Below are 27,759 nucleotides of genomic sequence, written 5' to 3' on the forward strand. Positions count from 1 at the left end.
TTCTCACTCAGCTGTGCTGGTCGTTATTCCAGCTGATTTAGAGACTGCCAAGCGGAATACACACTTGACTGGTTGCCAGCCAATCGTGTGGCAATATAGACAAACATTCACACCCACATTAACACAGGACAATTTACAAGCTTCAATGAACCTAGCATACATGTTTTTGGAATGTGGGAGGAAGTCTCAAAGTACGTGAAGAAAACCCACACAAGCACGAGGTGAGCCACCAACTTAGTCCACATAGAAAGGCTGAATTCAAACTGTCAACCAGTTGAGGTGGATGCTCTAACCACACCATTACCATGCCGCTTGTTATAATTAGTAATGAACAATGTGTTAATCCTTTAAAGCAATTTAGCAAAAATGAGGATAATGGATGGATTAAATAATGCTGTCTTGAGGTAGTCATTTTTATTCTTGTTGAAGTATGATGGCTCACATTCTCACGTCATGTGCCCTCTTGACTAGAAGGAGACTGCAGGAGATGGCCGCCGGGGAAAAGTCAGTGCCGTCGTCCGCATCAGACTGGAGTGTCGAGCCACCAGTCATCTCAACCACTAGCCCTTCTCATCTGACCCACTTCAAGCCACTAACGCCAGAGCAGGATGAGCCGCCACTGCGGTCGGCATACAGCTCCTTTGTCAACCTGTTTCGCTTCAACAACAAAGGTCAGTGACTAGAGCGAGAACATTTGAGAACACCTGAAAATCGGGGGGAAATTGGGATTTCTTCTTCTTTTCTTCTTCTTTTTTTTTTTTTTTTAATTAGACTCAGTGTGTTTTACATTACTTTAAACCTCAATGAGGCTCATGCATCTGAGTGTTATTAGAAACCTTGTGCGGCAGCTATCAGAGTCTTGTGAGGTCATGTGAGGGTAAAATGGTCTCCTGGTTCAGTGCCGGCATCTGGCAAGTCACGTAACATAACACCCCACACCCACCATCCATGTGCTGTATGTTACTGGCTCTCATTTAAAACTGTTAAATATATGCTGATATATATTTACAGTAGTTCCTTTGGCACTTATGTCAACACTTTTAACATAGAACTCTACTACCACTTCATTAGATACACTTGTACAATCTAATAAGATCCAATACAAGAGCTGCATCCAAAATTCTGCCTCGACAAGGGTAGTAATACTGACGTTGTCAGAGGTATGGACTATATGCCACGGAGGAGGCGGGACGTCCCGGTTTGCGACGTGTGGGCCGGGTCCCAGTACTTGCGCTTCCGCCTTTGTGCCCCTCGTTTGAGCGTTCCCGTCGACGGGTCCGAGGCTGCGAGTGTGTAGTGTCTGTCTCAGTGTCCGAAGCATTTCAGATAGCCGAGACGCCTTCCCGCTGATGAGGGGGAGCGCGCGTTTGGGGGGGCGCAGGGGTGGGGGTGCGAGTGTGGGAACGTGGCCAGCAGTGGCTGGAAACGGCCCTGATGTGTAAAACCTGGAAGTCCGTGGTATCTACCCCATTCATTTGTACATGACAACATGCTTCAAAATAAATTTTCTCTCAAGATGCCAATAAGGGGTTGCAGATATCTGAAGGAAAATGTTATTACGTGAGAATTTATTTGAAAACACCCACATTTTGACATATATGCTGTATAGTTTTCAAATGGTGATATATATACAGTATATAAATGTCTAAACCCATCTGGAATTGATTACATCATAAGGCTGAATTGCACTCTCTGGCCACTTTAGTAGGCCCATTTTCATAATCGAATGCGATCCAATGCAAATATTCAGAGGTTCTTAATAATTTGGCCCTCTCATAAGCAAAATAGGTGACCCACTATATTAACAATCTGATATTTACTGAGTTAAAGGCCCCCAAAAAAGTAAAAATGTGTCTTTCAGTTGTCACACGCAGACACATGATCAGAGGTAGAAGGTGCTCTCCAAGTGCCCATCCACAGCGGCCAACTTTACATCATCCCCAAATGGAGATTGAGATTATCTTGTAGTTCCTTTTACTGTAAATGCACTTTGCGTGTGCCAATCTCCTGCATTGACTACAGCTAATTTTTCCGCCGTGTAGACCGCGATTCTCTCTGTGCGCTCAATTTAAAGGGAAGAGCTGGCAGCCGCTTAGATTGGATGGAAGTCGGCTGCGTTCCCTCTCACAACAGTGCACAGTGTCGCAAACGCCTATTTTTATCTGCTCTATTCTAGCAAAATACCAAAAGGAAGAATTACTCCACCCATGCACAATGAGACTGCACTTTGCACTAGACATGCGCTGGACACAGTCATAGGGACCCACAAGTGTTTTTGTATATTGGATGTCATTATATGACTGGTTTTCCTAATTTAATGGCTGGTCAGTATATATGATTTAATGTGACAAAGTAACATTGATGGTGAAGTCACTCCCTTGTTTTTTAGTTTGAAGAAGGAGACGCCGTTCAATTATCGAGGAACACGTTTCTTCAGATATGAAGTTTAAAATATTTGTACTTGCTTATAAAGAAAAGTAGAACATTGTTATTTGTCGTCTCACCTCTATTTGTGGCATGTTGTTGTACATGTGTGATGATAGAGGATGGCCGACCTGCCACCGCAGTCGCTGATAAATTGGACGAGCCGCCCCCTTCCCCTCAGTCGGAGAGCCGAAGCTGGTCATCCAGCCCCTCCCACTCCAGCTATGGCTCAAGGACACAGCGGAAATCACACTCTGAACACCTCAGACGCACATCCACCTCCTCTGGTAAAACACACAAATGATGCTTGTGGCTGTACGAAGCGGGTCATTTTTAGAAGTTTTATTTCACTTTTTTTTTTTTAATCCACTGCTTTCAAATCTGCTCACTTAGAACAACTGTGATACCACTTCATAATCAATAATCATGATTTAGTGCAAAAGTTTGTACATACATAGACTTTTTAGAATCTACTACTACTTTCTAACATTTGATACTCATCAGTTGCAGATTGTATCGTCCGTCATGTGAAACACTTTTTTTTTTCTTTTGTATACGAATCAAAGGTGACTGAGAACATAGTTTGATGATATCCATTTGCTCCAAAAGCTGTCAGACTTAACCATTTATGATGAATATAGTCCTTTGGTGTGATGGATTTGTGTTCAAAATGGCTTAGGATTGTCTGAAATTCTGTAACATGGGCTCTCGTGTCTTTTCTGATTCCAGTGGATTGGCCAGGTGAGGGCTGTTGTGCACTTTGTGCTTGACTCTAACAATGCTGACACACACATTGGGTTATATTATTGCATGCGAGTGTGTGTGATATCTGCATTTGTAAAACAATGATATACTAGAGTTTGGTTTGTTCACTAACCTGCTACTCATGTTCTGGGTTGCTTAAATTTCTTGAAAATGCTTAATTTTTCAAGGTTTGCAACGTGCTTAAAATTTTCAATGCAGAAAAAAACATACTGTATTTCCTCGCGTAATGGACCTCTAAAGTGAAACACAATCTGTTCCGCTGGTTGACTTCCCAGTTTTTCCAAAATCAAAAATAATTTTGAAGTGAATTGTGGCATGCTCAAACCGTCAACAATAATAAAAAGATTTAGTAATCGTCACTAGAGGTATTATAACTTCTGTAACTGAATAATACAACTAAAATAAAGTTAAACTAGTGACCCTTTGACAACACCTGACAGTGATACTTTAGCATGTACTTGGTGAAAAGAGCAGACAGAACCCCTTTTTATGTTGCAATAAGTTTCGTTTCCTTTTCTGTGGTTGTCAACACATTTCCTAGCTTCGTCCCTGGTGTCTTCTGTGGTGACATCACAAAAACACAAGTTTCCTTTTGAGTATGTTTCCTATAAATCTTCGTTGAAATTGTACAACTTTTCTGTTGTTCGATTTGGCCGCTTCCACTGTACTCAACAACCGTTTAATGGGGGGAGGCCATGATTTGTAAAAATGTGTTAGGTTAATAGAGTGAACCCAATAGGGAAAATCCACACTTCCTGCCTCCCTAAAAGTGGTTGTTATTTTGTTTTGATGCCACAGGATGGCAGCAAAGCACTCAGAACGGAGATAAACACCATGAATCCAGGTTACATAAAAGAATGTTCAGAAATTAGATTATTCAACGGCACTTTCATGTGAGGCTCAAATAGTATTAGCTAGCATACTAGCCTAAATAACCAGTTAGCACAAATTGATTTGACGCCACACAGACAAACAAATATGCACTTTGACACTTTATATAAACTGGATTAAGTCATTAAACTTACCTTTTGGCATTTAACATAGAAATAAATGCTAGGAAATCAAGGCAAATTGTAACGACAAAATAGATTACACCAGATATTTGTAGCTGCATTGGGAGAGTACTTTAGATTTACTTTTACTTTCATTTTTGACTTTGCATGAGTTGCATTCATTGACTACTAACAAGACTGGCGATCTAAAACGCGGATGTAAAAACACTACCAATTAATTAAACCTAACAACAACACCAAGATTACACCTAATGGCGCCAAAGTATTGCTTTGGCCTGAGCACAAAACCTGCGAATTATAGACGAGATTTTCAGGGAATAAAGGAATGCAGATTAACCCCCCCCCCAATCTGCAATAACACAAATCTGCAAATGGCAAATATGTGAGTGTTTTGCGATGATGATGATAATAATAATAAACATAAATTTAAATCATAATAAATCTACGATAACTATACATTAGTACCGAGGCCACCAATTGAGGCAATATTGTATTTTTTTTTAAATATAGATAACTATGATTAGCATGTTGCAGCTTTAGGTTGCTAACAAATCTTAGCATAGGTGTCAAACAACAGTCCTCGAGGGCAACAGTCCTTCATGTTTTAGAGGTTTCCTTCTTTTAATACACGGGAATCAAATGATCAACTCATCAGCAAGCCCTGGGGCCTCTTCGGAAAGTCAGATCTCCTAAATTTTATGCCACCGTTCCTTAGCACTTGTTGTTTTATGTCATCATGTCAAAGAGAAATGAAAAGTTCTTCCTTTCCGAACATAGGAAAGGACACAAAATTGTCTCCACGTTTCTGAACTGATGTCATCGTGCGACGGCGAGTATTGGTGACGCAAATCTCTCGCTTGCAGAGTTTACCTGCAAAATCTTAATAAATTGAAAAAAATACTGGGATCTCTGATGATTTTTGTTTATTGATTTTGGAATTGCGCGTTCTCAAATAAATAATGGAAAGGTGTTTATAATTGTATTTCTGTTTGTGTGGAACCACACTCTCTAGTCTGTCAACTATGTTGGTGCCCTATTGTGGTTAAATGTTGCTGCCGTAAAGAATTGTTTGTAATTTCCTTTTGTAAAGGTTTGTCAGAAGTAACCTTTGCTAAAGGTGTCATACAGGCACATTTCCTCAACATTTTTAGAATTTGAATGCTCCTATCCTCAAAGTACTTCCAGGTCATCTCGCTCGGATAGGAACATTTCTAGGGAAACACGAGAATCTGAAGAGGCCCCTGTTAATGATTCAGATAATTTTATTTGGATGTGTTGGAAGAGGGAAACCTCGAAAACGTGTAGGGCTGCAGCCCTCAAGGGCCTGAGTTTGGACCTATGGCTTAAAGCTTAGGAACCCTAAATGTAGGCATTAATAATTTCTTGAAAAGCTAACGTTTTGATTGTTTTGCTTAAACATGCTGTGTTTTTTTGTTTAACTGATCACATCTTTAATACGCATTGCAGTTTTTCCGTCACATTCCTGTCTTCTTTAAATGCACTAGGAAAGATTACTTATTTGCAAGCGAGTTTACATACATTTCAAAGACATTTGGTTTATTTGCGTGTGTGTTTGTATGTGTGTGCGTGGGTAAACCTTTCAGATAGCAGCAGGAAGTCCGATACACCGCTGAGCAATCATGACCCTCGCACTGCTGTGCAACTTCGCACTGCACTGAAACGACTCAAGGAAATTATGGATGGAAAGAGTCAGGTATTTTTCATCCCCCACAAAATCTCTTTAATACATAAATCCTGTGCACTACTGGCCATTTATTGGCTATTTACATGTATTTTCAAGTGATTTATATCCAATATTGCTGTGGTCACAGAACACATAAAAACAACCCGCATGCGCATAATACATGTAAAAAGCTAAACAAGTACCAGCATTAGGAAGTAGGGGGGAAAACACCAAGGTAAACAATACTAAATATATTTATATATAATATTTATATATTATTATACGTATACAAGCTAGTTGAAATTCTGTAGCTTCTAGGCTTTTCCACCCGGCCATTAATGTGGATACAATTACCAGGTTTTTGAAACAATGATGAGACTAGTGATAATGAGTTCAGACAATGTGATGTTATTCCTGTCTGTTCCAATTCTAGCCAAGATCGATGCTCCTCTTTATGATGTAGCCATTTGATGAGGTATTGTAATTGGTCAGCTAAATAAGTATACAAAAGTATGGAGCATCTAGCCCCCTTCTGTTTAGTTTTCTGTGGGGTGTTTTTTTTTTAGTAGAACTGTGTTAGGACACAGTCTAAGGTAGTCTAAGGTTTGGACCCACTTTTATGTGGGTGTAAACAATAAATGATAATAAATAGTTGATTTGAGGTAAGGTTTTCATTTTGCTTGTAGCTATTCTTTCCAGAAGTGAGATGAATAGGTTATTCCGGCGTTTTAAATCTACAAAAATATATTTTCCAGAAGTGATCAGGTGTGTGATTTATTTTTTATTTTTTTACTAGTTAGCTGTTAGTTTTGATAAAATAATACCTAAATACTTGTAATCTGGGATTTGAACAGCAGTATCCCATGAATTTACTGTTATTGGATTGATAAAAGTGGTCTGATAATTGTGAAAATGTCAAAATGAGATTGAAGACCTCTTGAAGTGATGCCTTGCTTTTAGAGGAAGATATCATCTGTGTGTAGGTTGATTTTAGAAAAGAGTGTTGAGGTTAGAATTAATCCATTTTAGACAAATGGTAATAGTTAATTCCGATTAAAAAAAACAAAACAAGGAATTCATTTTTGTTTTCATGGGTTTCAATTGGCCAAAATTACGCCGAAAGTTGTGGACAATTTAATGTCAACAGTATATTGTAGATGTACGTTCTATTTTAAATATTGACATAGTCCCAAAAACGTGTTTATATGTTTTTTATGGGGTTTTTTTTATACTAGAGCATAAAGGCTTTGATGCAGCCTATGACTTGATGAGGTCACTTAAAGCAATGGTAGTTATTACCCCAAAAAAGGCCAGCAGGTGGCAGCAGAGTATAAGAGATAAACCAGGGCCATGTTGAAAAAAAGCTCATTTACCCACAGTTCTAAACAGATTTGTGAATAATGATGAAACTTAGCTATATTCTAATGCTAATTGCTAGTGATGGCAAAATGAAGCTTCATGAAGCATTTGCGATATTTTTTGACTCCTCTAGATGGCACTCATGATTCAAAGATGCAATGCAAATGTAATCCATTTTCATTGCACTTGCCTTTATCTTTAAACCAAGAGCACCATCTAGAGGAGTCAAAAAATATCGCAAATGCTTCATGAAGCTTCATTTTGCCATCACTACTAATTGCTGCAAAATGGAAACAGATAGATTTATACTTTTTTCCTGACGAAAGAGGAGACTCATTCATTTAGTAGGTTCCATGTTTGTATAGCAATAGAACAGAATATTCTGTGGGCCTTACAAAATCAGTCAACATCCAGTAAAACAGCTGGGAGTGAAGGGGGTTGCTTCAGTGAAAATGGCTGGGAGTGAATGAGTTAAAAAGCTAAATAATCCAAAAATACATACCTTTGCATTATCACTGCTGAAATGGTTTAAAAAAAAAAAAAAGAGAGAGAGAGAGAAGAAAATTAGATGGTAGGCCACTGCCCATGGTTTAAACATCACATATGGTTTACTTGTCCTGGTTTTGTGTAAATCCAGTCATGACAGGGTGTGTCGCCGCTGTTGTCACCCTCCAGGACAGCGACCTGAAGCAGTACTGGATGCCCGACAGCCAATGTAAAGAGTGCTACGATTGTAACGAGAAGTTTACCACATTCCGTCGGCGCCACCACTGCAGGCTATGCGGACAGATTTTTTGCAGCCGCTGCTGTAACCAGGAGATCCCCGGAAAGTTCATGGGCTACACAGGTAAGCAGCACGGCAGATGAAGGAAAAAAACTCTTAATACTCAAGCATAACATGAATGTGTTACTGTACCATTTCCCAGGAGACTTGCGAGCCTGTACGTACTGTCGAAAAATAGCGCTCAACTACGCCTACTCAGCAGAGTCGGGCTCCATCGGAGAAGACCTGAACGTCTTGTCTGACTCTTCCTGCTCTGTGTGTGTGTTGGAACCCAGCGAGCCGCGGACGCCCGTTGGCGGACGCAAGGCAAGCAGGAACATCTTCCTGGAGGAAGACCTCACGTGGCAGAGGTAAAACCATTATGAAGTCCTTCCTGGCGGGTTTTTCCCACGTTTTGGCATACAATTTTTTGTTGATTTATAATGAACGTCAATGTGATCATCTCAATAGATCATCTCTTTTCCAGTTCATTCTGCACTTGTGTATAAAATCTGTTGCCATCACTTGAAAAAAAAATCCTGCATTAAAAACGTGTCCATTTAAGTTTAATGCTGTATAAGATTACACCTTTGTCTACTCCCCTGTTGTGCTGGTGCTTAGCCCAGAAAGCCTGGTGGGCCACTGGGCTTAAAACACTGGGGGAAAGCCTGTCTTTCAATTCAGCTCATGAAAAATGGGAGAGATCACAAAAGTGTTCCATTCATATTAGGTGTGTCAAAATTAGTGTGTTCATTTTGAGTTAATTTAATGTTCCTTTAACACCACCATTGCCTCTGCCTCCCATGCCTACCCTGACCACACTTCCCTGCTCCTGAGTGGCTGTTATTAAATTTGTAGTAGGAGGAAAAAGAGACTTCATAACTTCAATAAGTTTTGTTTTTATTAAATTGTGCACTTAATAACATTGTTGGTTTCAGTAGCCATTTACTGAACAAGGAAGACCTTGTCCTAGTCGTCCAACCATACATCCATTTTCTGTCGCCGCACTTGTCATGCTTTGTTAATATTGAGTCGAAGTACCGTACTTGTGAGTGCTTTTTTTCCCCTCTTCTTCTGTCAACCTTCCTCAAAAAAATGTTTCTCTATCCCTATCTCTCTTTCTCTCGATCTCTGTCTCCTCTGGCCTAGAAAAACTCCCATTGGGATGAGAAAAACGTGAGTGCTGCTGTTTGTTTGTTTGTTTTCCATTTCATTTCAGCCCAGTGCTTTCTTTAGAGGAGAAAATTGTTGTTCATGCTCACGCCATTAGCCAGCAGACAAAATGAAATAATAATGAAGTGTGTGTGTGCGCTTCCATGTGTGTTTACTAGCATGACCCATCAAGAAACACAGAAGAGCGTTCTCCCTTCCAGACTAGCCACACTGCAAGAAGATGTGGGTAAATCTCCCACAAGGAAAAGGTGCGTCAATGGTCTGTCGGCCTATAATTGGACAATCATAGTTTAAAATGCGTGTTGAATGAAGGGCTGCAGCTGTCTAATATTTTCATCTAGTATCCCACTGAAAATTCTATTAAATAATCAAGAATTTAGATTAATTATATTTTTGCTTGGTTAAAAAGCAATTATTAATACAAAAGAATACAAATCATTTTAATTTGAGCACTTCTAAAACTTCTCGTGGTATAAAGAATAAGACTGTTTGAGAGGAAACATTTCTTTCATTTGACTTAAACAACACTCCTTTGTTTGGGTACATGACCCATTTTAGTCGTCAAGTCCTCTCTGGCCACCTTTGTCATGTTTTTCACCCCCATGATTAAAAACATAGCCACTTACTAGGGCTGTGCAATTAATCAAAATTTCAATTATTACACTCCATAATTACAAAATCTGCATCATCGTAAAAATAAATATTAATACTAATTTTGAGTTGAATGAATGAATGAATGAAAAATGTATTCGGTTCATTGGCAAATTAAAAATTCAACATGGTCAAAAAGACCCAAAAAAAATGTCATACATAAATATACAACCGAAAGGGTGTAGGCAGAAGCAAAAACGTTTCATTTCTGTGCCTACCCCTCTAACTACAAAATAGAAGAAATAATCGATAATTCAATAATTGTATATATAGCAACAAATCAAGACAAGTTGCCACAAGGCGCTCCACAACAAGGTGTAACCTTGCACGTAACCTCTGAGCAAGTACAACGGCAACAATGGTAAGGAAAAACTCCCTACTTCATTTTCAATTGTAGGAAGAAACCTCAGGCAGACCGAGCTCAGAGGAAGACCATCTGCCCTGGTCATTCTAACAGCAGTAAAACAATACAGAGTACAATAATGTGGTTAAGAACACAAATCATCCAATAGAAAATTGAAATCATGAACAATGGAAAAGAATACCAAACATTCAACACACATCAACTTCATTATGCTGTATAAATCTGTGATTATCTTTCCATAGTATAGCTCATTATCATACCATCCTTACAAAGTTTTTTTCATCATACTTAGTGACCTACAGTTTTTGATACTTTCAGAACAGCTGTTCCACAGATTGACACCTTTTACTGACACACAGTGACTTTTGACATTTGTACATATTTTTGGTTTTTCAAACAAGTTGTTTAAAATTACACATTTGCACCTATTTAAATTTTAAAATAACTATTATGTTTTGTTTCATCCAAAAGGAACTTGCATACAGTAATTTCTAGACTACAAGCCGCTACTTTTTTCACTTGCATTCGACCCTGCGGCTAATACAAAGCTGCGGCACTATAAAGGAAGCGCAAGAGCGTCAGGGAGAGCAAAACAAACCAAGTGAGCATAAACACAGTAGGAGAGACAGAACGAGAGCGAGACAATTTGCACCCTCAGTATGGAAAAGAAAGTAGCGGGAACCCGGTGCGGTAACATTAAAACACCTGCGGCTTACAGTCGGGTGCGGCTTATATGTGTAGCAAACTCGAGTATTTCCCAAATTTAGCCAGCGCGGCTTATAGTCAGGTGCGCCTTGAGGTCCAAAAATGACTGTAGTTTCAAAGAATTTTATGTATCTTAATATTTTTTACATTTAAACATTTTGTAACAAAAAATAACTGATCGTCCTACCATGATTTAAAATATTTCCAAAAATAATTGTGATTAATATTTTCTTCATAATTAAACACTGGCCATATGGCACATATACCTCGTGTCCACCGACGGTATCAACCCTACTCTACTCTGCTCTACACCAAAAAGGAGTGAGTCTCCTCTGCCACAGCCACCACCTGGGAGCCCCTCCTCACCTTGCCAGTGACGTCATGCTAAAACGACCGCAGCTAGCGTGCACTGCACACACAGGCAAAAACAATGGAGAGTGTGGATGGTTTTTTTTTTTGTACCTCGTGCTAGGTTTGTGGCTGTTTATTTCAGCCAGAAGACATTGAATGATTATTGCAGCAACCAGAAGACTGCATTCAATAAAGTTAAAAAAGTTTGCACCTCCTCAAAAGTCCAAGCATTAATCTGTTTGGAAGCCATTGTTGTCCTCTATTCATCGTTAATGGCAGCTGTTTTCCAGGGGTGGTGGTTTGCGCAGCTGCACATTGATGACATATCTCGAACCAATCATTGGCCTCCAAAATAATTACGTCACATTTTGGAACTGGGCTACTTTTTTTAGAACCGCAAAGGAGGAAGTACCAGAAAAAAGTGAGTAGAGTAGAGTAGAGTAGAGTAGAGTAGAGTAGAGTAGAGTAGAGTAGAGTAGAGTAGAGTAGAGTAGAGTAGAGTAGAGTAGAGTAGAGTAGAGTAGAGTAGAGTAGAGTAGAGTAGAGTAGAGTAGAGTAGAGTAGAGTAGAGTAGAGTAGAGTAGAGTAGAGTAGAGTAGAGTAGAGTAGAGTAGAGTAGAGTAGAGTAGAGTAGAGTAGAGTAGAGTAGAGTAGAGTAGAGTAGAGTAGAGTAGAGTAGAGTAGAGTAGAGTAGAGTAGAGTAGAGTAGAGTAGAGTAGAGTAGAGTAGAGTAGATACCAGCGGAGGAAACGAGGCTATAGTGTCTAGTGCACTATCTACACTGAGGAAAATATGAAAAACGGAGGCTTTCCCGCTGGCAAAAGCATTATTCCTAGTATCCAGTGATGCGAGAAATAAAAACAAATATGTACTAACATGACCTTACCTTGTTGTGGTTCCGTAGTGCTGGATCCTGCAGTTTTATACTCTATAATCTCTACTTGCTTTCTACTGCTGCAGCACTCCATTTTATTACTGCCTTCACTCTTCTCCCACATAAAATTTGTCTCCAAACGGTGGCCCACAGCCACAAGCTGAGACAACATGGGTCAGTTATGTGTACTGTAAAAGTACCAAGTTATCAAAAAGGTTTTATGACATTTTATTCATTTGGTATGATATATATATATATATATATATATATATATATATATATATATATATATATATATATATATATATATATATATATATATATATATATTATTATTTTTTTTTTTTTAAATTGAACGTTCTCTACCAGGTCTGCCAGCGTCTCTAACCTGTCTCTGGACCGCTCTGAATCCATGGTGCCGTCATACGACAGCTCGGTCAGCCCGCCCACCACTCGAGCCTTGTCGGGCGCCAAGAGTGTCACCAAGCTGGACCACAGTGAGGAGGAAAGGAAGAACATTCTGGTGGCTACTTACTTCTGATTTTTACATGGTTTGCTGACTGGGTGCAGACGTCACTGATATCCCATGGGCTTGCCTGTCTTACAGGACTCATCGCAACTTAAGGACTTGTGGAAGAAAATCTGCCACAACAACACGGGGATGGAGTTCCAGGACCACAGGTACTGGCTGAGGACCTACCCCAACTGTATTGTGGGAAAGGAGCTGGTGAATTGGCTGCTGAGGACCGGCACCATCTCCAACAGGTATCAAGTCAACGACGTCAAGTTAGACAACTTTTCATGAGGCTGTTTTTAAGTCACTTCCTTCGTTCAAATATAGGAAAGACAAACATAAGCTCTATCTATGTCTACAAAAATAAATGTTAAAACAATATTAACACACTTTCTCTTACACAGTCATGCAATGTGTTATGTAGAATTACACACATGAGTTGCATATATATTTGAGGGCATCAAACACTCCAACCTTTGAATTTCATGTGTGCCTTGTGATATTTGTTCTACTCCAAAAGTTACGTATCTGTAAGAAAATTATGAAAACTGTACTGGGTATACATTATGCTTGTATCTTGAGCCAAAATCTCTTTCCACAGTTTTTTTAATAGCGTTGAGTGTAAAAAGGTGACTTAAGGTTTAATCCTCTACTAGTTTTTATTTCAAGGCATTTGAATATTAATTGAATATGAAACTTTAATAAAATTAAGAGAAGGTTGATAACATAAAGGTTATCCAACTATATTTTGTCTAAATTGGATAGCCAAGCCTAGAATGAAACTGTGTAAATTGTATATTCATTAAGGGTTTGAATTTAGAATTCTATGTAGGTCAATCCAAAAAATGCAAGTGTAGATGAAGTACAGTCCCAAAACAAATCTATGTGGTTGTTTGCTAGTATGGGTTTGGAATGGATAATGGATCTTTTTTGCTTCTAACCGAAATGTATTATGAAAAATTATATATATTAAGATGGCATATTTTACAAGTATGCACACTTTTTGTCCTCCTCTGGCATTTAAGTTGCCCATCACTGATTTATAATATGTAGAACATCTCTTGAATGCACAATTTGTTGACTCTTCTTCCTGTGTCATATGGCCTTTTCCCCTTTCCAATAAAGCTCTCCAAAGACAATCCAATTTTCATTGATTTATTTTCGTTTTTTATTCTCCTTCAGGGCGCAAGCAATCGCCATCGGCCAGGCTTTTGTTGACGGCCGCTGGCTGGACTGCATCACGCACAACGACCAGCTGTTTAGAGACGAGTACGCCCTTTATCGCCCCCTGCAAGTGAGTAAAACGCTGTGGTGGTTTTTCTCAGCTGGCGTGTCATACTGATGGTGACCATCTGGTCTGCAGAGCACAGAGTTCTCAGAAACACCGTCTCCAGACAGCGACAGCGTCAACTCAGTGGAGGGGCATTCTGAGCCGTCCTGGTTTAAGGACATCAAGTTTGACGACAGTGACACAGAGCAGCTTGCAGAAGAGTCAGACTACAACATATCAAGTATGTGCCCCCCCGCTCTTTAACTCATTCACTGCCATTGACGGCTATAAACGTCCAAAATTAATTTGAACAATTTCTATTAATTTAAAAATGTTTCCACTTTTCTTAACAAGAGTATGAAAATTTACATTTAGAACTGATATAAATTTTTTGATCAATCATGAGTTAACTAGTGAAGTCATGCGATTACTTACAATATAAAAAATTATCGCCTGACAAAATGATTATTAAAAATTAGGGGCGTCAGGCAATTAAAAATTTTACTCGCAATTAATCGCATTACTTAAATTGTTAACTCATGGTTAATCACAAATTTTATATCTGTTCTAAATGTACAATTAAAAAAATCTAGGTTTTCATACTCTTGTTAAAAGTAGAAAACTAAATTTTGACTAATAGAAATAGTTAAAATCAGTTTTTGACGTCTATAACCGTCAATGGCAGAGAATAAGTTAATGTAAACGGGAAATTGTTTAGTTGTTTCACTTTCAGCTCTGTGACTGTCTTTCTGTCCAGGTTCTGCAAACCATAGCAAGAGGACGTCCGTCAGCAGCTCACAGTCCGTGGTGGACAGTGACTCAGCTGCCTCCATCAGCCTCAACGTGGAGCACAACAACGTCAACTTCCACATTAAAAAGCAGTCCAAATATCCACATGTTCCTCCCACTGCTGAACAAAAAGGTATGTTCAATGCATGAGGTCGTTAAATACATTCACTAAAAGGTAAGCATGACTGGATGAGACAACCCTGCATGAATGTTGTTCCCATCACCATATAAAAATACTAATAACTAACTAACTAAATAATAACTAACTAATATTATAAGAGCCAGTCAGAAAGATTATTATACAAGTATATTAGAGGATAATAAACATAACATCAAAGGAACATGGAAGATACTCAAGGATATTATAGGAATAAGTATTTTATTGATGAGGATGAAGAGAAGTATAACATGGATGAAGTAGCTAATAGATTTAATGAATTATTTGTACACGTGGGACCTGAATTAGCTAAACAAATACCTGATACTGGAAATTATGAAGAATATTTACCAGAGAGAAATCCTTATTCTCTATTTTTCAAAGCTGTGACAGAACAAGAAATAGTTGACATCGTCATTAAAAAAAAATCTACTGATTCTAATGATATTGACATGTCACTAGTGAAAAAGTTAATTAAGGCCATTTCTAAACCATTAACATACAGACTATAAGTAATCTTTCGTTTCAGACTGGTGGGTTTCCAGATAAAATGAAGCTAGCCAAGGTCATACCATTATATAAAACTGGGAACAAACATCACTTTACTAACTATAGACCGGTTTCTTTATTCCCACAATTTTTAAAAATACTGGAAAAACTCTTCAACAACAGATTAGACTCATTCTTGGAAAAACACAACATCCTTGCAGAAAATCAGTATGGACTTAGGTCTAATAGATCAACAACACTGGCAATAATAGAAGCAATAGAACTAATCACAAATGCTATAGATCACAATAAATATGCTGCAGGGGTTTTCATAGACTTAAAGAAGGCATTTGATACAATCAACCATAACATATTAATTAATAAACTAGAACGATATGGTATCAGGGGAATAGTGCTTGAGTGGGTAAAAAGTTATTTAAGTAGGAGACAGCAGTTTGTTAAATTGGGTGATTCTTCCTCATCATGTTTGGATATTGTTTGTGGTGTCCCCCAGGGGTCAATATTAGGCTCTAAACTCTCTATTTTGTATATAAATGATGTGTATATGGTTTCCAAGATACAGCATTCTGTGTTCTTTGCTGATGACACCAATATTTTTCACTCAGTGGATAACATACTACAATTACAGGAGGAAATAACAAAATAAATGAACAAATTAAAAACATGGTTTCACAGCAATAAATTATCATTAAATTTAGGGAAGACAAAAATAATGTTATTTGGAAATTGTAGAATGAAGGTGAAGAGAAGTAGAGGGGGTAGAAATTTAAAGAGTTCATGAAATCAAGTTTTTGTGGGTAATTATTGATGATAAAATTAGCTGGGAACCACATATCAAACATACGGAGTACAATTTCAAGAAACATTGCAATAATTAATAAAGCAAAGAGGGTATTAGATAGTAAATCACTCCACACTATACTGTTCGCTAGTCTCTCCTTATTTGCAGTACTGTGCTGAAGTTTGGGGCAATAACTACAAAACCTCACTACATTCAATAAATATTCGACAGAAAAGAGCATCACGGATTATTCTTAAAGCTGGTTATAAGGATCACACAAACACAGTATTTCTAAAGTCACAATTACTTAAGTTTCCTGACATTGTACAGTATCAAACCGCACAAATAATGTTTAAAGCAAGATATAATTTACTACCACAGAATATTCAACAGCTGTTTAAGAAACATAATGAGTGTTAGGATGTACGGAGACATTGAGACTTTAAAGAAGCGAGGTTTTGTACAACAAGAAATAGTGTTTGTCTTATCAGTATGCGGGGTGAGGCTACTGAAGGGATTTAGTGGGAAGTTGAAACGGTGTACAAATATGAGACAGTTTAAAAGACTGTATAAAAATGGGATTTTCAAACAATAGGAGAATGAGGGAGGGAGGAGTGGTCACTTACTAGGTGTGTTGGTATAATTGTATTATTTATATTTTGGTTACTACTTTTTTGTTTGTTTGTTTTTTCTCTCCTTGTTTTGATTAGTTTGACAGCTTTTTTTTTTTACGTTTATATTGTGTAAATAGACTGAAGTAGTAGATTTATAGGTGGGGACTGTACATGTGGTGTTAAACGAATGTATTAGGCGATGGGTGTATGTTTACATGTATTAATTCATATATTGTGTGTATGTAAGAGAAGGACGGAAGTTACATTATTTACTTAAGGAGAAGGGGTGGGAGTAAATAAGTTTTACTTATTCTCGCTCCTTTTTGAATATTCATTGATTGTTTTCTTTTCTATTGCCTGTTTTCTTTTGATTTTACTTTTCTTTCGTTGATTATTGTCACTTATTCATGTATTGAAATAATGTTGAAATATTCCAAATAAACATTTCAATCAATCAATCACTTACAAGCTTCTCTGCTTCTCTGCTTCTCAGCGGAATTTCTGATATCAGAGGACGGAGAACAGAACATAGTGATCAGCGATGCCTTCATCAAAGGTAGAATCCTTCAACACACATCCAAGTTTATGCAAACCTCAGAACCAGCCAAGCCAACCATTTTCTGTGTGACTTGATGTTTCTTGTAGAGTCCTTGTTCAACCGGCGTGTGGAGGAGAAAGCTAAAGAGATGTTGTTCACGCCTCTGGGCTGGCACCACAGCTCCCTGGACCAGCTCCGAGAGGAGAACGGAGAAAAGAAGGCCATGGAGAGGCTGCTGTGAGTGAAGATGCAACAACAAAATCCACCTGGACAGTCAAATTAAAGGCGATATGAGATATATATATATATATATATATATATATATATATATATATATATATATATATATATATATATATTCTGCTCAGTTGTAGCTACTTTAAAACAAAATGTGTATTCCCTCTTTCTCAGCTCTGCCAATCACAGTCACATGATGGCACTGCTGCAGCAGCTCCTCTACAGCGAGTCACTGTCGCTGTCCTGGCGGGACATCATCGTGCCTGTTGTCCGCCAGGTGGTCCAGACGGTGCGGCCCGATGTCCGGAACTCAGACGACGACATGGACATCAGGCAATTAGTCCACATTAAGAAGGTGAAGGAGCATGTGGGCGACATAAGGCCATTTTGTACTTTAGTTTCCATAGGTTGAACCAAATCTCTGTGTTTAGATTCCTGGAGGGAGAAAGTTTGATTCAACTGTAGTAAATGGCTTTGTTTGCACGAAGAACATCGCACACAAAAAGGTATGTCAGGGTTTTTTTTTAATACTGAATACTTGGGTTTCAATGTAGGTCTGGTACTATTGCACTAGATTAGCCTGAAGTTGTACCAAAGTTGGAATGTGTGGACTACTTCTAACCTATGCTTGCACAGTCATACAGTGGGGATCAAAAATTTCGGCACCCCAGGTAAAAAAAAAAAATGGTATTCTGCATGAACAAGCCAAGGAAAGATGGGGGAAAAAATCTCCAAAAGGCATCAAATTATAGATGAGAAATTCTTGCATGTTAAATTTTCCATAATTTACACATACAAAATAGCAGAAAACAAATTAATGACATCTGAAAAAGTTTTGGCACTCTGCAGAGTTTTAACATGCACCGCCCCCTTTGGAAAGCTGACAACTTGAACACTGAAACTGAAAATGATTGACCCTCACAAAGCAGGAGAAGGCTATAAGAAGATAAAGCCAGATGCCAATATCATCTGTTCGGAAAATATAATTAACTAATTTGCTTCCAAAAACGTATAAATACATTCTATTTTATATATTACCATGCTCCCAAAGTTGTATTTATAAATGTTTTACGGTTTTGTGTGTGTGTGTGTGTGTGTGTGTGTTTTAATGCTAGAGCATACAGAAGGCTTTTATGCAGCCTCTGAAATGAAGAGAATAGTTGAAACAATGGGCTCTTTACACAAATCCACTACTTCCTGAACTCGGTACCACTTTTTCATGATTGGACAAACTGATTAATCCAGGTGTGCCTGACCTCAGTAACCACAACGACAACGGCCAGACACACCTGGATTAATCAGTTTGTCCAATCATGAAAGACAGGAAATGAAGGAGTGGTATTGAGTTCAGAAAGTAATGGATTTGTGCAAAGAGCCCATTATAGTTATTACAAAAAGGTGGCACCAGAGTATTCAAGATCAACCAGGTCCATGTTGCAAAAAGCTCTTTCCCCTTCTGAATAGTCACAGATATAAATATACTTATTTTCCTGATGAAAGAAGAGACTCTACTCTTTCTTTTGGTAGGTTCCATGTTTTTATAGCAATAAAACACAATATTCTGTGGGCCTTCAAAATCAGTCAAAATCCAGTAAAACAGCTGGGAGCAAAGGGGGTTGCTTAACTTGCTTCAGTGAAAATGGCTTGGAGTGAATAAGTTAAGAATGCATAAGGAACAGTGGAAATTAAAGCAAGAACTGGAAGACCAAGAAAAATATCAGGAAAATCAGATCGCAGAATTGTAGGAAAAGCAAGTTAAAAAATAAACTCACATTTGACTGGACGATCCCTCCAAGAAGAACTGGCAGACACTGGAGTTGTGCTACGCTATTCCACTATAAAGAGATACATATACTTATACAAAAGAGCAAAAGTAAGTTTGGAGAAGAAAAGTCACAGAATTTAAAGAATATAATAATCTCTGTCCTACTATTAAGCATGCTCAGTGGTAGAGTAGTCGTCTCGCAACCCAAGAGATTGTGGGTTCGATCCAATGCCATTGTGACCACGTTGAAGTATCCTTGAGGCCAAGATACTTAACCCATTGTTGCTCCTGATGCTGTGTCAACAGTATGTGAATATAAAGCAGTATTGGAATGTGTAAATCACTTTGAGGGCGCTTAAAGCGCTAAATAAATGAAGTACCATTTACCATTGCAGCCAGTACAACAGTGAACATAAAGCCATTTTTAACGAGTAGAAGGAAAAAAGAATTCCATAACATATCAGCAAAATGTTAATGCTAACTTGATGAAGTCTGTGAAAAAGCTCAAATTAAAGACGGGATGGCTTCCTCAAAATTCACATTGGTTTACATCAAGAGGTGTAAACGAAAGGTTTTACCATGGCCTTCCCAATCTCCTGCCCTCTACATCATTGAAAATCTATGCATAGACCTTAACAGAGTAGTGCACAACAGACACCACAGAATTCTCAAAGAACTGGAAGACTTTTGTAGGGAAGAATGTGCGAAGATAACTCAAAAAATAATTTAAACACTCTTGGCTGGCTACAAAAAGCATTTGTAAGATGTAATACTTGCCAAAAGGGGCGGTAGAAGGTATGGTATTGAAAACGTTTGCAGACGCCATTATTTTGTTTTCTGTTATCCGGAACGTGTAAGTGATGGAAATAAAACGTTTCATGACATGTTATAAGAATGACTCATCTGTAATTTGGTACCTTGTTTATGTACAATAATCTTTACTTCTTTTTTTCTTTTTTTTCTGGGGTGCCCAAACTTTAGATCCCCACTGTAACATCATTATTACGGTAAATATTTACAAGAAAAACAATCCCAGGCCATGAATAAAAAATAGTAAGTTTTGCAGTAACTGAGCATGCCTTCTCGTGCTGCAAGAGAAGACATATTATTGCGCCGTTCCGCAAACTAGTTAACTGCACACCATTTGTTACATCAGGACTGTCACAGAGGAGCCGCTTGGCAATACAATAGGCCTAACCTTTCTCCTTCCCACAAGCCATCATTCCATTCATATTATATTATTGTATACCGCTTAAGGGTTACGGATGAGCCGAAAGCCTATGAAATATGGCACTAGTTTTGGGTGTACAAAATTACGATCAACATTTGACTTTTGTCACCCGTTGTTTGTTTGTTTTAGATGAATTCCTACATCAAGAACCCCAAAATCCTACTGCTGAAGTGCTCAATCGAGTATCTTTTCAAGGAAGAAACTAAGTTTACTTGCATTGATCCCATTGTGCTGCAGGTCAGTATTTGTTTGCTCCAACTTGTTGCCATAATTTCCCAGATTCCCGAATATTTTTTTCTGTTTCAGGAGCGAGAGTTTTTGAAGAATTATGTTCAGCGTATCGTGGACGTCCGTCCAAACCTGGTGCTGGTGGAGAAGACAGTGTCTCGTATTGCTCAGGACATGTTGCTCGAGCATGGAATCACATTGGTGATCAACGTCAAACCGGTCAGTTGCTCATCAGTGAGGTCTTCCCGTTACCCCTCCTATTATTTGGGGAGTCAATTTTACCAATCTTCCAAAAGCTTTAGGGTCCTACCCCAGCATAAACATGACTGTCATAGGGCAACTATTTATCAGAGGTTAATTCAGACAATGCAACTACTTCTAAATGATTTCTCCTTAAAAAAAAAATGCTCTTTCTTCTCTCTCAAAATGGCAAAATTACTTCTAAGGAAATGATTTCTGTCAATGAGACAGAGGATGATGTTGAGGAGGACCCTGATTAGATTTTAATGAGACTTTCAAGTGGTGACCCTCCTGTTGTCATTCAACCCCCAGCTAACACATTACTTTTTCCACAAATGGAAAGTTATTGTGCTTGCTCTCACCACTTGGTAGCAAATTAGACTTAGTGATGTTGATATGATCAAAAATTTCCAGGCTCCACTAGATACGCTGTCTGCCAAGTACAATACTTAAAATCTGTTTAAAAAATAATAATAATAAAAGAAAAAAAAACAAAATTAATAAAAATCAGGTTGGTGGTTCAACAAAATCATTTTAACTAACAAACCAATGAAATGGGCCTGGCAAAAATAATGGTTGTCCTCAAACATTAAAAATAATTTGACCATTGGGATATTTAAAAATACAATCGGAGCACCATATCATGTATCATAACACGGACCTTGCTGTCCACCGAAGATGCCCACTACGTTAATTTGACTTTCTCGGGTCCTACACAGCTTTTTTACTGTGATATTGTTGAGAGCTTTTTCTTTCATTAACTCATTTGCTGCCAAATTTTAAATATTACCAGTGTCCCAAAGACGCATTTATATGTTTTTTTAAATGTTTTTTATGCTAGAGCATACAGAAGGCTTTGATGATGCAGCCTCTGAACTGAAGAGAATGGTTGAAGCAAATAAGCAATGGTAGTTATTACAAAACGGCCAGCAGGTGGCAGCAAAGTATAAGAGATCAACCAGGGCGATGTTAAAGGTAAAGTCCAAAGTTTTTTCAAAACAGATTCCTCCCATGGCTCAACCCATACTAGCTCAACGTTCACGCCCCCTGCCTCTGACCGCACTCAGCGTCTGCCTAGAGTGACACGCTTTCCCGCTCTGTGATTGACTGGAGGGGTAAACATTGCCTTTCCGCCCAGAAACGGCTCTCTTATGGCAAAACACAACAAAATGGCAAAATACAGACTGGAGAGGGTGGTGGTTGATGACAAAATCACCACCACACATTAACAGAAGACCAGAGGTGTTGATTGAGAAGAAGTTCATGTGTATACATCCAGTGTTTATTTTAAAATGAAAACGTTGGACTCTATCTTTAAAACAGGCTTTTTTCCCCCCACAGTTTTAAACTGATTTGTGAATAATAATGAAACGTATCTATATTCTAATGCTAATTGTTGCAAAACAGAAACTGATAGAAATATTCTTTTTTTCCTGATGAGAGGAGACTAATCTTTCTTTTGGTAGGTTCCATGTTTTTATAGCAATAGAACACAATATTCTGTGGGCCTTGCAAAATCAGTCAGAATCCAGTAAAACAGCCGGGAGCGAAGGGGGTTGCTTCAGGGAAAATGGCTGGGAGTAAATGAGTTAACAGGGTTACCAAGCATTTTGTCCACGTGTGTCGGTGAATTTGTGAATAGCAAAACAGTAAATAGTTGAGGTTTCACTGTACTTTTTCAATTTAGCAAGTGTTGGACCGAGTGAGCCGAATGACCCAAGGGGACTTAGTTATGTCTATGGATCAGCTGCTTACCAAGCCTCGTCTGGGCACCTGCCACAAATTTTTCATGCAGTCCTTCACCCTGGCCAACGGTGAGTGTTTACTTTCCCTCTTTCAGCCAAGATAAATGCCGACGTGAGACATTGGTCCATGTGTGCCTGCTCACAGATGATGTCAAGACGCTGATGTTCTTCGAAGGCTGCGCTATTCACCTGGGCTGCTCTATCAAGCTGCGTGGCGCGTCAGAGTACGAACTGGCCCGTGTGAAGGAGATCATCATGATGATGGTGTGCGTGGCCTATCACTCGCAGCTGGAGATCTCCTTCCTCATGGATGAGTTTGCCATGCCGCCCAGCTTGGCCCAGAGCGCCTCCTTCCCCTGCCTCCTGGATGGCATGCCCCCCGAGGGTGAGGCGAATGCCGAGCAGACGGACGAAGAGAGCCATGACACAATTGTGAGAACTTCTGATGTTGATTGCGCAACATCTGGACATCTAGAGGATGACGCATTTCCCCCTGGAATGGAAATCAGCCAGGACCGTCCAAGATCATCTACTTTGTCTGTCCACAGTGAAGAAGCTGGAATCAAAGAGACAATGACTTCTTCACCGTTTTCTGGCCCTCTTGCTCCTCCCCTGTCAGTATCTCCGCCGTTTCTCATGGAGGAAGATCAGCAGCTGACAACAAACACGTTCAGCAGGACCTCTGATGATAACACATCAGAGCAAGGAAACCAGGAAAAGGAAGAGTTGGAAAGCACCGAGGATAAGGGATCAGAAATGTCGACACCCAGGTTGTTCCGAGACCCCCTTCAGGACGACACGGGCTTGTTTGTGGCAGAGCAGGTGACGTCGACCGATGACCGCCTGAAGTCCATCTCTGCTGTCTTCAAGCAGGAGCTGAAGGACATCATCTTGTGTATCTCGCCCTTCATTACTTTTCGAGAACCTTTTCTCCTCACGGCTGTCGGCATGCACTGCCCCAGCAGGGATTACTTCCCTGAAAAGGTATCTTGGTTTTACATTCATCACAGCAACACAGTATACTTCATAAAAACACACACACAAAAAAAGCATTTTGACAGATTTAGCACCAGAAATGTCTCGACTTCTTAAACAGCAGACAATTCAACAAAAACAATGTGACAGCGACAAAATGGTTCCTGTGGTCATGCTCACACGTGCCTTCCATACCGCAGGTCTACTTGTCCCCCCTCCTCAACAAAGACTTCAAAGAATTGGATGGGCGCCGGAAACGGCAGCTCCTCAAAGACTCGGCATCCTCCTCACTGGTCGGCGGTCAGACCAACGGCGTCGCTCCAGTGAAGCCCGTCGACGTCCTCCCGTGCCACGGCCTCACCAGCACCCGTATCGTCGAGCAACTGAGCTGCAGCCAGGACCTCGCCAATATGCTGGCAGAGTACAGAGCAAAAGGAGGGCGAATTCGGCAGAGGGAAGCCAGTGACCCCTTCAATGCTGCCAGTGCGGTCGGTTTGGTGAATGGTCACAACAGGACTGAGGAGACGCCGTCGCCGCCCATTAAGACTCCGGTGAAGGCTGATAGTGAAGATGATAAACCAAGCAAGCAGAGCGTGATGAGCTTAGCCCCTAAGGTAAGGAAGGATCCATGGTTTGGGGATTCTTCGAGTTTTGTGATATCTTGCCTCTACGTTTTGATCATAGTCTTCTCAGATGGACTGCCTTACACCTGTCAATCATCAGCGACTGTGCGTGCTCTTCAGCAGCTCCTCAGCTCAGTCCAGCAATGCCCCAAACCCCTGCGTCAGCCCCTGGTAAACTCTTATACTGCATCATAACCACTACAAGTACTAAAAGTTATGTTTAGTGAGTTTAATAGTCATCAAATTTGTCGACAACAGGATTGTCACTATGGAGTTCTATGGAAAGAATGACCTCTCACTTGGTGTTTTCTTGGAGAGATACTGTTTCAGGTAAAATGATTGTAATGTGTTTACTTCATTCAGTGCCATTAACGGCTATAGACGTAAAAAATCCCTTTTAACTGGGCTGGCAGTGAATGAGTTAAAAGTGTATAAAAACTTTATGTAGACCATATCACATTTTGTTTCCCCATTTTTGCAGATGTGCTCTTGCTAAATTCAAGTATAATACGGTTGGCGAAGATTGAACTCAGTGTTTTTTTTTGTTTGTTTGTTTGTTTGTTTTGCTTCACGGCAAAGGTGTCAAACTCCGGGCCTCAAGAGCATGTTTTGGCGGTTTCCCTCCTCCAACACACCTGATTCAAGTGATCAGGATCACTATCATCCTCATCGTTATCATTATGCTCCTGCAGAGCCTGTTGAGCTGATCATCTGAATCAGGTGTGCTGGAGGAGGGAAACATCTCAAACATGCAGGACTCCGGCCCTTGAAGATCGGAGCCATCTAGTAAACTTTTATAGATATTCGTTAATTAAATCTGTTTCTCAAATCCTTTTTTTGTCACAAAAAAAGCCCAAGAAAAATCAACACATGCTTTTTCCAACACAATCTGGTGTTTTGCTTCACTACAGGTCATCTTATCAGTGTCCCAGCATATTTTGTGAGACTCCCATGGTGCACCACATCCGCCGCTTTGTGCATGGCAACGGCTGTGTGCAGATTGTGCTGAAGGAGCTCGACTCCCCAGTTCCCGGTTATCAGCACACCATTCTCAACTACTCTTGGTGCCGCGTCTGCAAACAGGTTACTAATAATAATTTTTAAGCTAACCTTGCTTTGTGTGTTCTAATCTCGCCTCCCGTTTTCAGGTGACCCCTGTGGTGCCGCTATCCAATGACTCATGGTCAATGTCTTTTGCCAAATATTTGGAGCTGCACTTCTACGGCCACCAGTACACCAGGCGGGCCAACGCAGAACCCTGCGGGCACTCCATCCACAAAGACTACCACCAGTACTTCTCCTACAACCAGATGGTGGCCTCCTTCAGGTAGGTCATACGCCCTCGCCTGGTCCAACTTTAACAACTTTAAGCCGTCCATCCACTGCTTCAACTCAATGAAATGTCCACTTGATCTCCCTTCCAGCTACACTTCTGTGAGGCTGTTGGAGATAAGTCTTCCCCGTCCACAAATTTTCATCAGGAACCTGGGGCCTTCTAAAGCCACCCTACAGCAGGACCTGAAAGATTTCTCCCAAAAGTAAATCAACCCTCCAGCCTGCAGCATATTGTGGATGTCTCTCACAAAAATAGGCTGTCTTCACCAGTAACTTCATAAAGTGGTATCGCTGACGCTGAAGCCTATCAGTAGTCAACAGGGTTATTATAGTTTGGGAAATTTCATAAAAGTTAGTTTTTATTTCGTTTTGAATTTTGCTTTTTAAATGTAGTTAGTTTTCAGGGCAGCTGTTACTTTTTATTAGTTTTAGTTATTTCAAAAATGCTTAGTTTTAGTTAGTTTTAGTATTACAGGGAGTCCTCGAGTTACATCGTACGCGACCTACATCGTTTCGACTTTACGCCGCCCGTGCCTCGTCTGTAGCACCTTTTTTTTCGTTAATTTCCCACAGTAATCGCACCATTTTTAAGTTATTCAAAGTTGTGTTGTTACATCAATCAACGGATGATATCGAGCAGGTCGGCTCGCCATCAGGCGCTGTCAGGTGCGTCACATTTCCGTGTTTAAATTTGATTAGAGCTCACGCTCTGCAATGAATGTCTGTGCGGAAACACGAAATATTGTTTCCGGCTCTTCCGTGTCGCGCAAATATGTTGTTTAAAATTACTGTACAAAATGTTTTATGTAAATGTTGACTTTAACGGTGAAATCCGACTTAAGTTGAAATTTGGGTTACATCGCCAGGATGTAGGAACGGAACCCGGCCGTAACTCGAGGACTCCTGTAGTTGTTGTTTTTTCTTAAATTTGTATTTCTTGTGTGCAAGATTTAATAAATAACATGGTAAAATGAAAAAAAGTAACGCACTTCTTACCCAGCGTTCTATTTCGGCTGAATTAAATGAAAAAGCAAGCAAGGTGAGCCATTGGAGTCAAAAGTCAAACACACAAAATTGTCAGCTAGATGCAATGTCATCTAAAGGTGCTTTTCTGGATGACATTAGACAAATTTTCAAACGTCCTAATTCCGGTTAATATCGAAATAAAGGCTAATGTATTAAATTAATTACCAAAGACAAAAACTGAGGACATTTTCACTATAATTATAGTTTTAGTTCGTTTTGTAAATGTAATATGTAGTTTCAAATAGTTTTACTTTTTTAAATAGCATTTTTGTTTTTATTTTATTTCGTTAACGAAAATGTTTTTGGAATTTTAGTTTTAGTTATTTTGTTAGTTTTAGTTAACTAAATTAACCTTGGTAGTCAACACACCTGTAAAAACAACAGTTTAGAATGTTGAACACACGAATTGTACAGCAGTTACTCCTTGGATATTTTATTCAATTTCAAATCAATATTTTTCCATTATTTCCAATTGGAGACATTGTGGTAAAACCCAAGCAAATTGTTGTCTGGTGTCTGGAAAGAGTCAGTGATGCCAAGTGTTCTGTTTTGGCTGTGTTTTGATACGGCCAATTCCCATTAGTTTCATGGAGGTTGAAATTGTTCCAAATGTGACAACCAATTGTGCTAATGTTTGTTGTGGTCATTGCATCTTCCCCATCAGAGGTGGCAAATCCAGGTCCAGAAAGTAAAAACCCTGCCACAGTTTGGCAGGTGCTAGCTAGCTAGCATCAGGGGCTAAAACCAAACTGTGGCAGAGTTTTTAATTTCAGGTGCTAGCTAGCTAGCTCCCATGGTTCTCATTTACCTGCTAAGGAGCTAGATAGATAGATAGCATCAGGGCCTAAAGCCAAACTGTGGCAGGGTTTTTACTTTCTGGACCTGGATTTGCCACCTCTGTTCCCCATGTACAAAACTAGCTTTGCAGCTCCACAAGTCCGCGGTGTGGCTAACTGGCTAGCGTGCCGGATAAAAGGCAGCTGCTCCTCTAAAAGTCCATAATCATCGCATCCTTGTTGACAAATAAGAAACACTTCTGAGAAGTATTGCTAACA

At 39.5% G+C, this 27,759-nt stretch overlaps 1 protein-coding gene across 3 annotated transcripts in view; it reads left to right on the top strand.

Annotated features, from left to right (window-relative positions):
- pikfyve (phosphoinositide kinase, FYVE finger containing) overlaps positions 1-27,759 on the top strand; it is a 36,439-nt gene that overhangs the window by 1,283 nt on the left and 7,397 nt on the right. Inside the window, exons 2-27 of one of the 3 annotated variants that reach the window (XM_086090991.1) lie at positions 472-671; positions 2,544-2,711; positions 5,807-5,916; positions 7,921-8,092; positions 8,172-8,379; positions 9,158-9,184; positions 9,340-9,429; positions 12,496-12,649; positions 12,734-12,891; positions 13,823-13,934; positions 14,004-14,151; positions 14,668-14,832; positions 17,255-17,317; positions 17,407-17,536; positions 17,711-17,891; positions 17,968-18,042; positions 20,662-20,769; positions 20,839-20,979; positions 22,688-22,814; positions 22,891-23,729; positions 23,921-24,334; positions 24,405-24,514; positions 24,602-24,673; positions 25,255-25,426; positions 25,492-25,670; positions 25,768-25,881. In XM_086090991.1, coding sequence (XP_085947117.1) covers positions 488-671; positions 2,544-2,711; positions 5,807-5,916; positions 7,921-8,092; positions 8,172-8,379; positions 9,158-9,184; positions 9,340-9,429; positions 12,496-12,649; positions 12,734-12,891; positions 13,823-13,934; positions 14,004-14,151; positions 14,668-14,832; positions 17,255-17,317; positions 17,407-17,536; positions 17,711-17,891; positions 17,968-18,042; positions 20,662-20,769; positions 20,839-20,979; positions 22,688-22,814; positions 22,891-23,729; positions 23,921-24,334; positions 24,405-24,514; positions 24,602-24,673; positions 25,255-25,426; positions 25,492-25,670; positions 25,768-25,881 — 4,421 coding nt within the window. In that variant the 5' untranslated portion in view covers positions 472-487. Of the gene's footprint in view, positions 1-471; positions 672-2,543; positions 2,712-5,806; positions 5,917-7,920; positions 8,093-8,171; positions 8,380-9,157; positions 9,185-9,339; positions 9,430-12,495; positions 12,650-12,733; positions 12,892-13,822; positions 13,935-14,003; positions 14,152-14,667; positions 14,833-17,254; positions 17,318-17,406; positions 17,537-17,710; positions 17,892-17,967; positions 18,043-20,661; positions 20,770-20,838; positions 20,980-22,687; positions 22,815-22,890; positions 23,730-23,920; positions 24,335-24,404; positions 24,515-24,601; positions 24,674-25,254; positions 25,427-25,491; positions 25,671-25,767; positions 25,882-27,759 lie in introns of those variants that run through there. The other 2 variants (XM_086090992.1, XM_086090990.1) reach the window with 2 other exon arrangements.

Source organism: Leptonotus elevatus, chromosome 12 (genome assembly GCF_054856555.1).
Source record: "Leptonotus elevatus isolate MCC_2025b chromosome 12, RoL_Lele_1.0, whole genome shotgun sequence".
Taxonomy (NCBI): Eukaryota; Metazoa; Chordata; class Actinopteri; order Syngnathiformes; family Syngnathidae; genus Leptonotus; species Leptonotus elevatus.